Raw genomic sequence first — 14,567 nt, forward strand, 5'->3', positions numbered from 1 at the left:
ACGCATCTGTGCCTCCATAAAAACCTGAGCCACTGTAGTCGGATTCTTAACCCACGGTGCCACAGCGGGACCTCTCCGATGTATTAAAAGAGATCTAAAAAAATTCCAAATGACTCCAGTGGAATGAAAAATAGAGCTCACGTTATACTTGGCAGGATCTCCCGGCACTTGATGAAAGGGATGGTCTCTGAGGCCAAAATCGTTTTCGTCAATGAATGAGAGAACAAAGCCCAAAAGCCAAAGCAGCAAAATCTACACCATCCATCAGCTGGACCTGCGATACTGAGGTCATGGCGTGACTCTTTAAGGACAGGCTAACAGCAAGAAGCTCACTCACACCTTGTCATAAATTACATACTGCCTATCATGCGACTGCAATAATTAACAGAACCACCATCATCAGACTGGGCAAATAGCACTAGTTTCCTCCCTAAGAACACAGCAAATCTTGGGCAACTTGAGAGAGACACCTAAAGACTCTGAAGAGCGATGAGGTCTCCAAAGTGTAAAATCTTGAGTTTTCTCCGGCATGCCGGCCCACTGAGGGCCACTCCTTTCTGACACTTACCTTCATATGACAATTCAGCTGCATTCTTAACTTCTGTGATCATTTACTCATGAAGATGCTGGTTGGTTGGTTGGGTGGTTTTCTAAATTCACGAGTTGCCGCATTGATGACATGCAGACCTAAGCTGGCTGGCTGTCTCAGTGAATCACTCTGACAAATCTGCTTTTCGAAGTAAACCATTTAAGACTGCTCATAAATGGTATCACAGATCTTTACATGTCATGCATCTCACAGGTCATGCCATAAGGATGCTTTTCACATATAAGTACAAAAAGGCATTTTCCCGGGCAGCATAAGAGAAAAGTGCAGGGAAGGATGGAGAAGGAGTTTCAGATCTGGCTTGTTCCCGGCTCAGACATTTCCTGCATTGACCTTGACCTATTCTCTCCTGCTATCAGTTGCTTGTTCCTACATTGTTTCACTTGAGGGTGAAGGTAACTTCCAACAGCTCCAAGCTTTCTCTTGATTAACTTTAGATATAGTGGAAAAACACAGTCTCTTTCCCAACAGTCTCAAGAAAAGTTGAGACGGATTCTCACTGGTTCTGATTGAACTGAATCGGGTCAAATGTCCACTGCTGAGAGACTCACTGTGGTCAATGGAATGGGTGGTTCTGAGTGGATCTGCTTGGCTCAATGTCATTTGCACCATATGAAAAGACTGATGGGGCTATGGCTCTCCCACAGAAAAGCAAAAATATGCTGTTATTAGCAGGTGGGACAGTGGATGCTGGTCAGACAAGACTATACCAGGACATCGAGGTATGTCTACCGTGAAGCCAATGGTGCTTAAGACCTTCTAACTTCCTAAGCAATACAATTTTGCATTTTTATTTTGCTGTATTATTTTCAGGCTCCCCCAAATTATATAAACTGAAAACATTCACAAAATCTGGGGAGTTCCTATTGTGGCTCAGGAGGTTAAGACCCCAACTAGTATCCATGAGGATGTGGTTTCAAACCCTGGCCTCGCTCAGTGGGCTAAGGATCCGGCGTTGTTGCAAGCTGCAGCATAGGTCATGGGTACAGCTCGGACCTCAGATCTTGTGGCTGTGGTGGAGGCTGGCAGCTACAGCTCGCATTCAACCCCTAGCCTGGGAATGGCCATGTGCTGTGGAAGAGGCCCGAAAAAAGATAAAAATTCACAAAATCTGGATCTTTTCCCGCCAAGACTAACACATCAGAGTTCTATATCATTTATGCTACTTCACTTGGTGGGGGGGGGCGGGGGGGGACAGGACCAAATTATTCCCAGTGAGGTCTCCACAGCCACCTTCAGCAAGAAGAGTTCAGCAGCAGCAATGGCCGTGACACTCTGAGTTACGGAAAATCAGTGACTTACCAAGATCCCAAAGGCTTTACAAGAAGAAACCAATGAAACTAATAAAGTCAGGGAAATTTCTTTTCGAATTCTTTTCATTTTTTTTGTTCTTGGAATGTATTTCTCGATTTCTCTGCCCAGTAGAATTCTACAATACACATGTGTCGTCTTTTAGGCCCCGTATAAATCTTTACAGCTAACTTAGTTGTTCCCATAAATCGAATAATTCAATTATTTGTATGTTAAAGTTTGTTTCTTACTCCTCTGCAGGAAAGCTCAGGTTTCAGTTCTGCTTCCTTTCCCAACACTCGACCTGCTTGGCATTTATAAGGCATCTGATGATCATTATTTTGTTCTTCTATCCATCTCTGAAAAGATGGATAGAAGAACAAAACCATGTCTCACGACAATCCTATGAGTTTATTAAGCATCCTTAGAGCCACCTCACAAAACAGGGAACCAAAGAACAATTCAAATATCTAAATAATGGCGGTTCAGAGGCCAGAATTAATTTTTTCCATTCCCTAGAACATTTACCTTCCCATGTCTCATTCTATCTTTGAGGAACTACTCTGTGAGCCAGTCTAAGGTAGAGCTTTGCAAGAAATGCAAGAGTCTCTGTGGCTTATGGTTTCTCTAGCAGCCAGAATATAGGAGCAACAAGAGAAATCAGAAAGAGAAAGAATGCTGTGGGGGGGGGTCAAGAACAGTTGTCGTGTTTTTTTGGTTTTTTGTTTTTTTTTAATTTGGGTATTCTGTGATGGTCTATGTGGGAAAAGAATCTGAAAAAAAAGAATGTGTGTATGCGTTTAATTGAATCACTTGATTGTATAGCAGAAATGATCACAAGACTGTAAATCAAATGAAAAAAAAAAGACTGCAGAGATGGGTTAGAGAGCGTAATGCGGTGTCGAGGAAAATATTGCAGAGGTAGAAGAGAGAGCAGTGCCAGGCAAAGTGAAGCGAATGAGTATAAATGCTGTTCATGGGTGGATGTGGAGGCGGGGCTCCATGAAATTCTCTTTCCATGCTTTAATTTTCAGTGACATCAACATCAAGGTCATCAGTTGAGAGAAAGGATGGGAAAAGTGGTATCGTAGCTTCGAGCAGAAGGAAAAAGGCTGGCCGTCTCCAGTTCTTAGATGACAAAAAGAGTCAATGTACTCAAAAACAGAATGATTGCCAGGCAGCATTAACAACTCACTTGAAGCTGGTGGTCATGACGTGAAGTGAATCACATCGACATGCGGTGTGTCCTTCTCCAGGTGCATTCGTTGCTGGCAGGGGCCACGTGGAGACTTGAATGTAACTGGGTCTGAGGTTTCACCCAGTGAGTGCGAGGAAGCGAGAGAGGGCATGGGAGCAAAGGCTATGTGAAAAGTCATACTCCATTCGGCCACCAGAGGAATTCAGCTGATTAAGGAGGGAAGAAGGGTGTGCAGGGCTTGGTGAGGGTAAGTAAAAGGTAGTAGGATCAATGAACAGGAAAGTTTAGATACAGCAGCAAAGTCAGAGAAGGAACGGAAGGGCATTGCAAAGACAAGAGGCTGTAATCAGGAAGCGTGGGGTGCGTGGACGTGAGATTATAGGGAAGCTGCAGAATCTGACAATGCCCTGATATAGGGTTTGAGTAAGAGATTACGTAGCTCAGGAGGAATTAACAGACAAGAGCATTAGAAGAAAGGCCAGGGTATGCTAGTTATGCTCTTGTCACTAACCCACTTCCCTGTGAACAGCATGCTCTCATCGCTGGTCTACAAGTATACACTCATCTAGCCTCCTCCAATTACGGCACTCAACTTATAGCTTACTAATCAGAAACAAAAATCTTTCTTCCATGAAGTCTCAAGTTTGCATGGAACAAAACTGTCAGCACTCTACATAGGCTCACTGTAAACAAACAAAAGTAGGAATGACACAATCAGAGAAGACTCATTTCAGCATTTATTTGCTATTTCCTTTTACTAGATTCCCATCTAAATCCCAGACTCAAGTCTATGTCGTTGTATCATAATCATTGTCACAAATTAATATTATACCCTCCAACAAATCCATCAGACTACGGTATTATGTTAACGTCCAGTTTATATTTCACTTTCAAATATTCTATTAAAAAACCAGAACATTAAATGGAAATGAAAAATTTCCCCAGGTTTATTGAGACATAATTGGTGTACAGCACTGTATAAGTTTAAGGTGTATAACATGATGGTGTGACTTATATAAATGGAAATATGGAAGTTTGAAAAACCGTCCAATGATTGAAAGAATAAGAAATGAGAAAGAAATCAAACATGGGTTATTCAATCAGAGATACTAGAAAACACAATGATTTCAGAAAAACAAGGTTTCTTTGTGAAGTTCACAGAAAAATTAGAATTCAAGTGTACTGAGTGCATTTTCTCCTAAATATTTGAGCTCTAGTATTTCTGCAGGCATGTGGATACGAACTGAAGATATCCATGAACAAAGGAGTGTGTGAAACATGTACATCTTCTTGCCACATGATGTTTTCACACTAGCTGGTCAATACGGATGCATATCATGACCCCACAACGCTGCGGAGCTGTGGAAAACCAGCCCTTTCTCCAAGAGATTGAAAACCTCCATAGAGCATCACCATAGCCTTGGCGTCACCATTTCAACCCTCACCCGTACCTCCACACGAACGCTCTGAAGCCTGATGACAGCACTGACGTTAGTCCCGAAAGGAACCCTTGGGATGCTGTGTGGCCACTACTGTCAGTGTCCACGGGTGGATGCTGCAGTACGTGCCAATGCCTGCCTGTGTTACAAGTCTGTGCAGAAGTTGCTGAGCCATCGAATTTGGGATATGGTTATTCTCATGAGTTTCAGAACAACACTCAAGGTCCTGAGAGTACTACAGTAATTTTGAAAATTAAATAGTTGTTTTGTTTTTTCCCTTAGGAATACACAATATAAAGAATCTCTGAGTCACAGATATATTGGGATAACAGACATACCTCTACTTCTATACATTCTTATATTTCGAAACAGATAAAACGCTCTTAAATTCTCTTTCCCCTTAGGATCAGTGTACTATGTTAAGATCCTACTTAGTTTCTCATGAACAAGGAACTAAATAAAATGAAATTACACCAAAGGCCTTCCTGAGGTGCCAAGGCTTATCTGGACCCTAGGAAAAACACTGGACTAAAGCTGAGAGTCTGACAAATCGTGTCTGGAGTATGTATATGTCATGTTTCTTACATTATTTATATATAATGAAGTATCTCCAAAATTAGATTTTTTTCCCCAGAATACACCTTTGGAACCACCATGTATAAATATTCAAAATCATACAGAATTGAAGACAGACAGAGCAGGGTTGGATGGCCATGGAAATTTTACATTAACCGATCACTAATATTTTCTAAATCTCCAACTACCTCATTAAAAACAAAAGATTCTTTAAGTTTTCTCTGACTGTATTTAACTTGACTGAGGGCAATGACGACTTAAAATCCCAGCCTCGGAGAACACCACCATTCGTTACAGAATTCTTGACAGAACAACAAAGACAGTTTCCTAAGCAGAAGAGTCAAATGCCTAAGAATCTCTGAAGCACGAAATGCACACAGTCCATTAACGCCTAAGGGAAAACAGTACAGCACAAGTACGATTTAATAAAAAAAAAAGACTTACAGAGAAATTACAAAAATTCTGAGTTTGACCTACCCATCAGTCAGGTCACTTACCAGATATCTCCTCTAGGCACTGCTTAGCTGTCTTACTATATGATAAATCCATCTTAGTAGGACTGGTGCAGGAGTCAGCAGATGGTAAAGAGGTACCTTCATTTTCTGAATGTGCTCTGAAATTAGCCAAGAAGACAGAAACACCAATTGCTGTCACCAGTGACTCATCAAAGTTCTCTACTACAAGAAGAAACCAAAGCATTAAAAGTTTTCAATAAAGGGAAGGGAGCATTTCCTTATGACTGGCATATTCCAAAGCTGTCTATCCACAGGAGAATTTCTTTACTTTTCATATACAATTCGAGTTGGAATGAGATACTAAATTAGATTTCGTAGACTTTCTTGAAGGCATGTAATTACCAATAATTGACTTCATTTTTTGGCAAAAGACTTGAAAAGATACATTTTTTTTTTTGCTGTTGTAGAGAAAATCTGGCTAAATTTGTTCTTCTGAGGATAACTAAAAAAAGCATGAAAAACAGCCCTAAAATTATTTTTTGCATGAAAATTCTATAATATATATCCTAAAATGCAGACTGTAATGAAAAATAAATATTGAATTTGCTATGGGCTATAAATATCACTGTGATGTCTTGATTTCCAAAAAAATTAAAGTCATTTAAAAACAAATTCTCATTCTGACAACCCTCATTTATATGATGTTTTATATTTGTGTATACATGCATGGGTATGTATTTGTGTGTATGGTTAACACGTAAAGAGTAAGCCTAATCAAACAAAAAGCACTTCACAGACGGACTCCTTATGTTTGGATATTTCAGTCTTCATGCATTTTGTCTTCTTTTCATGTACGGGCAAATTTTTTAAGAGCACTATCTTTCCCTGTGCAGCTTCAAAATCTGTGTATATCTGGTCAAAAACACCACATCTTTCAAAAGTCCACAGCACGAACTATAAGACAAAGGAGGAGGAGAGACAACGCGGCACATTGTACACTGACTGGGCTTTGTTCCCCAAGCTTCTCTCATTTGTCTTGAAGTCCATTCCTGGTACTGGGTTTGCACCATGGCGACAGATCATTAAATATTTCTTACTTTAAGAAACATCTAGAGAGAAGATATACAAGTGAAAGAAAAATTCAGTGTATTTTAAAATCAATTTTAATTAATATGTTACTTTTAAGTCCTGGTTTTGTTTGAGAGAAAATCAAGTGTAATCATGGATGCAAGAAATATTTTATCTTTATCTGACAGGTCTAAAACCTCTGAAAAGCTCCTTAGGATTTTAATAAGTCATGGAAAACTAGAGGCTGTACATACGTTTGTGTGTATATAAGAGTGGATATAGAAAGGAAAGAGAGAGCTATGCAAGAATTCATACAAAGCTGTGTCTTGACTCCAGCGATTACTGGTAAACATTTCTAGTTTATTGTAACTTAAAGTTGGATAAAAGCAGCATGGCAAAATTAAGAAAGAGGATGTGCCGTTCACATGACAGGACGTGCCATCAAGGCCAGTAAAGATGGGTCAATGCTGTGAAAATCACCATGTATCTTTCGTCTTCACCTTCCGTGACATCGCGGTAGCATGTGCACTAGCAGACCACTCCTTTCAGGAGACTCTCCTACCTTGGCTTCTATGATAACAAATTTCTAGTTTGTTCCCTTTACTCTCTGGATGCTGCTTTTTTCCTCTTTGTTCTCTTTTACCCAATCGTTAAATGTCGGTGGTGAAAAGAAGGGCAATGGTTGGGGGTTCCTCGAATCACTATCCTAAGCTTCTTCCAGGCTGCACGGTCAAGCCTAGATGACCTCAAATACGCCCATCCTACTAAGGACTGCTGACCCGCGTACAAATTCCAAGTTCAAACTCTGGCTCAGAACTTTTCTCTCAATTCCAGATGTGAATCATAACGGCCCAATTCACATCCCCTCTAGATTATTACAGAGATAACCCAAACCCATCATGTACAGAACTGCACTTGCGATAGTTTCCCAACAAACCTGGTTCTTGTTCATGGCGGACCTGGGTGAAAGTGTCAGGAGGCCAAAGAGGCTTGGCCTGTTAGGATCTCTGCCCACCTCTGCAGTATCACTGTGCACAGGACTCCCTCGTCTTTCTCCTCTGTTGTTACAAGAGTCCTCCACCCTCCTAGAGCTCCCCCTCAACAGGGCCTTTGAACTTGAAGACTTTCCTTCCCGCATCATCCAATTAAATTTATCCCTTCAAGTCTCAGCTCAAGGGATGGTTCTTTCTTAAAGAATCATCCCAAATTTTCAGGTGACATCCCAAGGAAGAAGTGCCTACTTTTCACTGCACCTGTCTTGATGGCACCTCACAACCTCGTAATGTGCAAATCGAGTCATTGCTTGATGAATGTTTATCTCCCAAACCAGAGTCTCTCCTCCACGTTTAAGCTCACCATGGTACCCCAACGCCTAGTCCCATGTCCAGAACAGGTACCACACTCAGCGAAAATTTGATAACTGAATGAATAGTTCTCATCAGTAGTGATCATAAGTCAGTATCATCGGCGGGTAAAACATGTGGAAGGAAACGTGGCATGATGGTCCATGCTTAGGATGTGGTTGTAAAATTTGGCTCTTGCGAAACAGTTATTAACACATGTGACCTTGCTACGTTACTTAGCGTCTCTGGACATCCGTTTGCTTATGTGTAAAAGCAAAAAGAAATATGTCCCTCGAAAAATAACTGTGAGCTCAAGTGCTATTATTACCAACGGCCTGGAAGGGCAACCTTTTGAGCATGCGGGGACCAGTGCAATGGTAAAATGTGGGGTACATCTGCCTCTCTTCGCGGTCCGTCTCTCTTCTTCTCTGGCCCCCAGCGCCTTCTACATCCCCTGTCTATTGCCCCTCCCCAGGACCGCCAAAGTCCATTGCTTTCTGTTTATTCTCCCACACGAGCTTGTCTGCTGTGAGCGGCTGTACTCTCTCGGCCCATCCCTCAGCTTCCTGTCCATGAATGAAGGAAAAACATCCTCTCAGGTTTTCCGAGGATCATTCGTACTTGCTGAAGAAGTCTAAATGAAAGCATGGAGTGAGACTGGAGACCCTCGGGAAAGCCTCGTGGCTGCCTACCAAGAAGCATCAGAGGGCCACGATGCCTGGGTGAACTGGCTGGGAGCCAGGGCTGCCTACAGCCCTGCAGGCTTGGCACTCATAGGCTGGTCTCTCAGAGGCCGAGGCACAAGGGTTCGTTTGCCAAGATGATTGTCTAAAGCTCAATGCCAACTGGTTCCTTCCAGAACAAGACCAGAGCCGCCACAAGAACCAGAATACCTGTAACCATGTGAATAACAAGGAGTCAGAGAATCTCCCTCTAGGAAATCTCTATGGAGTGAGGGAATATTCAGAGCAGGTTTTGCGGTGGAGTTTTTTCTTTGCTCCGGATAAACAGATCTTAAACAGTATTTCTCAGCATGTGCCTCCCTTTTCTCAATTCCAGTGGCTAAGTCTCCACTCTCTGATAAAAAAATATTCAGACTCTGGACTTCCTGTCATGGCTCACTGGCTAACGCATGAGACTAGTATCCATGAGCATGTGGGTTCAATCCCTGGCTCTGCTCAGTGGGTTAAGGATCTGGCGTTGCCATGAGCTGTGATATAGGTGGCAGGCACGTCTCAGGTTCTGCACTGCTGTGGCTGTAGTGTAGGCCAGCAGCTATAGCTCCAGTTCAACTCCTAGCCTGGGAACCTCCATATGCTGGGGTGCAGCCCTAAAAAGACAAAAGACCAAAAAAAAAAAAAGGAAAAAAAAAGTATTCATGCTTCTGTCTTCGAAACCTTTGTTTTATTTACTTTCTAATGTGGCAGTGAAACATTTCTGGCTGATGTGCTCTTTATTTTTATGCTTTTAGTTTTAGTTTTAGTTTAGGTCATAAGAGACAACCCTGTAGCCCAAGGTTTCAGGTTCTCTGGTGTAAGTTGCACACTGGTCCCTATCTGAGTTGCCTGCATCAGCAATGGCAGGGGACCAGATTCTCAAGGGAAGGGACACGGAAAAGTCAAACTTCAAATCATTGTAAAAAGACCTTAGGAATCATCTTTGCTTTGCAGCCACTTGTAAATGGGTCCAGATCCCCTGCTCTGTGTATGTTACAAGCTGTCCATGCCTCTAGGATTTCCCCTCATTATTTATATAAAGTGGAATCAGATTTTAACTCCAGTCTCTAGAGAGACAATCAAAGCCAACTGGTCAAGATTTAACTTTTATACAAATGATCAAAGAGGCTCAGTTCAACCTCAGAAGACTCTCAGCATGTCCTCTATTTCTGTTCATGTTTCATCCCAATAAAATAAAAGGGACCAGGGTTGATTCATAAAACAATGTATAAAGACTTCAGAGTCAAGAGTGTTCTCTGATTCAAAGGTAGGTACTGCAGTGGCATCATTCCCTGTTCCCTTGTAAAGTGATGCTGCATTCCCCTCGTACAGATGGGGGGAAGGCAAAAATAAGTATTACGAAGTCCTTTCAAAATATGTGCGAGACACAGTCCTGGGCAGACTATCTTTCTGTGCACTTAAGCAGGGTCAGCACGTTCTAAGCACTTACTGAAACTGTAATGGGGGCTGCTGCAGAAATACCATTTATTTAGAGTCCTAATAAGCCAGAATTCAGTGCTACTGCTTGTTAACAAGAGTCCCAGAAGTTAAATTTCACTGATGATTAACATAAAAGCTCTCTCCTGTTCATGTGCAATTACTACGTGCCGAGTACTATGGCTAGTGTTTCATCCAGGGCATGTCACTTTAATTTCACGGGAATCCTGTTGCTACGGACTGAGTGTCTGTTTCTTCCCCAAATTCACCTGTCGAAGCCTAATCCCCAGTGTGATGCTAGGAGGTGGAGACCTGGGGGTGATTAGGTCACGGGGGTGGCGCCTCTCGCGTGGGCTTAGCGCTCTTACAAAAGAGACCCTGCAGAGCCCCTCACCCCTCTGCCCTGTGGGGACAGAGCGAGAAAATGGTCATCTACAAGCCAGGGAGCAGGCTCTCGCCAGGCACTCGATCTGCTGGCAACTGGATCTCGGACTTCTCAGGCCCCAGCACTGTGAGAAATACATGTCTGTTGCTTAAGCTCTCCCATCTATGGTATTCCTGTTAGGTAGCCATCTGAACAGACTAGGACACCTGAAATGTAGGTGTCATAGATAAATTAAAGCTTCTGCAGTTTTAGTTATTTGCCCTGTGTAACAAGCTGGTAGATATTTAACCTGTACTTAAGTCTGGCAGTTTCTAAATACTGTTCTATTAACCACTACTCTACAGTATAATTCCATCCAAATGTCTCTGGACACTGAGTATGTTAATGCATGTGATGCCTCGTTAGCTGACAGATAGCTTAGTCATTTAAGTTGTTAACAGGCAGAATTTGAATGCGGCAATATCCAAGGGTGTAATCTTAAATCTTCTCTTCACTACCTTCACATTTTACTCTTAAGAAAAGGAAGCTTTTATGCATGCCATTGAAAGGAATTCAACAATAAATCTAGATACTACCAATCTTCATACTTTCAATTTCGTACGTATGGGTATTGAACATTGATTCATATTAAAACATATCTACATGAGAATTCCTCTTTATATGGATACACTAGTCACAAATGTGGACACACGCAGAAATGCCTTGAGTCAGCAACAATGACTAATTGCCTTACAACTCCTGCTTTAAAAACACAATATCAAAGAGAGAAAAAACAAGCATCTTTCCAAAACCAGCTCTCTCCTTCTTGATGAGAAGGCAGACAGGTGGCAGACAGGTGACAGCCAGGACCAGTGCCAGGAATTTGTCAGAATGAAGAGTAGCCCAGTGTGGATAGGAAGTTTGTTAGATCCGTATGTGTGTGTGTGTTGGGGGGGGGGGTTGAATAAAAAAGAAAACATATAGAGGATAGTGGGAGCTGGGTCCCTCAGCTGACAAAAGGAAGTGCAAGTATGGAAAGGAGAAATTAAGAATAAGTTCCGTGTGTTGATTTGGAACTGGAGGTGTGGTGAATTTATGCTTGTGGTTATATATTCATATCTTTATCTACCTAATCTACCTACCTACCTACATGTCTATGCATAAGAGCTATCTCATGGATATTGAGATAGATACGTGTGTGTGCCTACATATATCGCACCATTTAAGAAGCCTCGGAGCAATGAGATCTGGTTTCTAAATATTGCTCTTCACAAAAGAAATCAGGACACCTTAGATAAAAGCTGAAGCCAAGGCAGTGAAACAACAAGAGGTGCCCAGATCGCTCTGCACCAAAAAGGAACAAAGTTCTCAAAGAATAATGAGCAGAAACCAGCTGGGAGGGGATCCTGGTAGTCACACCTGGGAAAATTTAAACATCAAAATAAATATTTATGTTGATGGATTATAATCCATCGACATAGGAATCCATTAGTGCACAGAATTTAAAGAGAGAGAAAAGGAGAGAAAAAAGGAAGAAGAGGAGAAGGAGCAGAAAAAGCAAGAGAAGGACGAGGGAGAGGAGGAGAAAAATAAGAAGGGGCATCTTCTTCTTCAAGTTGAATGGCAAGGCATAAATGCAGAAGGAATGATGGCATTACAAACCCCTGACATCCGTTCAAGTAAATCATTAATTTCAGCAGGAAACCTCAATAGATGCTGAAATGTATGGGTGACAGGACAGCAAGAAACAGAATTTTTACAGAGTCTCAAAATATCCTCTCAGAGTCTTCAAAGTGCCTTCACGAAATACAAACGGGGCAAAGTCACTTTAGAGAACAGTGGCGAAGCAACATCCCAATCAAGCAATCAAATTCAATGCCACCAAAATGGGAAATATCGTGATTCTTGGGAGGAATGCCCTGGAAAGACACAGCATCGCTTCTGTGACATTCTAGACCATATATACGCATGTGGGTCTGATCATGAGAAAGTGTCGGACAAACCTACATTAAGAAACATTCTGTAAAATTCCTTCTTCAATATATCAATGTCCTGAACGTCATGGAGGATCAAAGAATTGTTCCAGACTAAGCGATGTTTGCATGACCCGACAACTGGGTTCAACATTCGTCCTGGGTAAATGAAGTGCCTCTGGGAAAACTCCTAACTTGAATAAAGGCTCTGGTTGCTCTTATATATAAGGAAGCAGTAGTGGTGTGGTTGGGCAATCTGGCACCAAACCACATAAGCTAAATACAGAAAGGGTAGTTTATCAAGCTTCTCTGTTGAGAGAATGCCAGCTCATAGCAGAATTCTACACAGCACTGTCAGTGAATTTGTCTTAAAAATACTGCTGTGTGAGGGAGGAGGTTAAATGGCTCCTTGATGCACAGATATATACCAAACACCAAACCCTGCAAAAGACAAGTTTGCAAGGCAAGCATTCAATAAGCTTCAGTTTGTGCTGATGACCAATTATGCCCAGTTCACATAAAACCACAATCGCAGCATCATCTGTAATGACAGCTACAGGCTCACGAAAGCTTTATCTGCATTGATGGTTATACGCTTCCCATTTCAATCTTTGTGAACTCGTGGCTCCTCCTACTCAATCTACTGGTTCAAGAAATAAGCCAAACTTAAAACCATGTGAGTAAGCATTTTCAAAACTAATGTTTTGCATTCTTTGCCTTTCAGAACATAGTATATTCAAATGTCGATTTTCTGTGTCACTCTCTAGGCAAATCTGAAGCCTCAAAAATCTTGTTACAACAAAAATCTTTCCTGAGAATGCCTGATGCAGTTGTATAAGGCACATCATAGTATATATCAAATGAAAGGAAACCTTGAAATTCACACTTTCTTAACCTGATTTTGCAAATCACCTGTGGATAGAGGGTTTCTGCTTATTTTAATAGGTTTAAGAGGCACAATGACTTTCTGCTCTTTTTAACAATGCTCTGCCTTATCTAAAGCTTGGGTTCCTCTCTCCCCTTTGTGAATTGTCCACACCCTGGTACCCTCCCTGTGCCTTTAGATGCTTGCTTTATGTCTAGTGTTTTCTTGACATTTACTACAACGTTCAGAAAATAACAAAAGGGCAGGTAGGCTTCAAAATAGCAAGTTATGAATCCATGTAATAGCTATTTTGAAATTTATTGAGAGCTGTTAAAAAGACTGAGGTTTGGAGAAAATATGCAGGTCTTTCTCTCCCCCTTAAGTAACCAGTCCCTTCACTGTTTCACTTCACAGCTCTGCCAGCATGAGGGATAGAGCTGTAAAGTAATGAACATTAAAGCGATGGAAGAAAAACGACACATGAGGAGAGGGGAGGCAATTTTGAAGGTTCAGAGGAGCTAAGATAACAATTTTTGAACTCCAGGCAAAGAAAACAAGTTTGGCGGATACAGCATCAATGGCAGACAGTAAGAAAGAAGAGGAATAAGGAAAAGTAGGCCGTTTCTTCTTCACTGTGCTTTTCTTTCTCTTTTCTTTCTCCAAGTGGGACCTTTAATTCAAGTCTTAACAATGCTAAGTCTGAAAATCAGAACACTTCTCCTTCATCTAACCACTGAACCACCAACCCTACCCCGACTTCTCCCACTAACCACCCATTTACACAATGGAGACACAGAAATTTTCCAAGATTGACCTGCACACACACACACTCAGGTGTTCAACTGTGTGCAAACACACAACGTGCCAGTTCTTGACACTCAAGCATTTCTCTGACAATCCAGATCCAATCAATTCTCCTTTTCTAGGAAAACTGACGTACTTGCCCCCCACCACACGTCTTTTGAGTTCACCCTGTTTATCTGGTCCCTTTACTCTTACAGTCCCTTTCCGGCCCCCCGCCCCCCGATCTCTGACTCCCACTTCTCTTTCTGAACCCAGCTCATGAGACACTTTCCCGATTCCAACAGCTAGCAGTAATTTTCCACTTTGGAAGTCTCAGTGTACCAAGTCTGGGTCATTGCCGGTGGGATTTTACACTTTCTGCTTCATTCTGCAGTTATGTTTGCGTGAGTCTCTTGTATGCTGCTTTGTGAACAATGGGAGGAAAATAACACG

At 41.8% G+C, this 14,567-nt stretch overlaps 1 protein-coding gene across 6 annotated transcripts in view; it reads right to left on the reverse strand.

The window, feature by feature from the left end:
- NAV3 (neuron navigator 3) overlaps positions 1 to 14,567 on the reverse strand; it is a 351,685-nt gene that overhangs the window by 165,876 nt on the left and 171,242 nt on the right. For all 6 annotated transcript variants that reach the window (XM_047788374.1, XM_047788373.1, XM_047788372.1 and 3 more), the window contains one exon: positions 5,608 to 5,723. In XM_047788374.1, coding sequence (XP_047644330.1) covers positions 5,608 to 5,723 — 116 coding nt within the window. The remainder of the gene's footprint in view (positions 1 to 5,607; positions 5,724 to 14,567) is intronic.

This window comes from Phacochoerus africanus, chromosome 7, assembly GCF_016906955.1.
Source record: "Phacochoerus africanus isolate WHEZ1 chromosome 7, ROS_Pafr_v1, whole genome shotgun sequence".
NCBI lineage: Eukaryota > Metazoa > Chordata > Mammalia > Artiodactyla > Suidae > Phacochoerus > Phacochoerus africanus.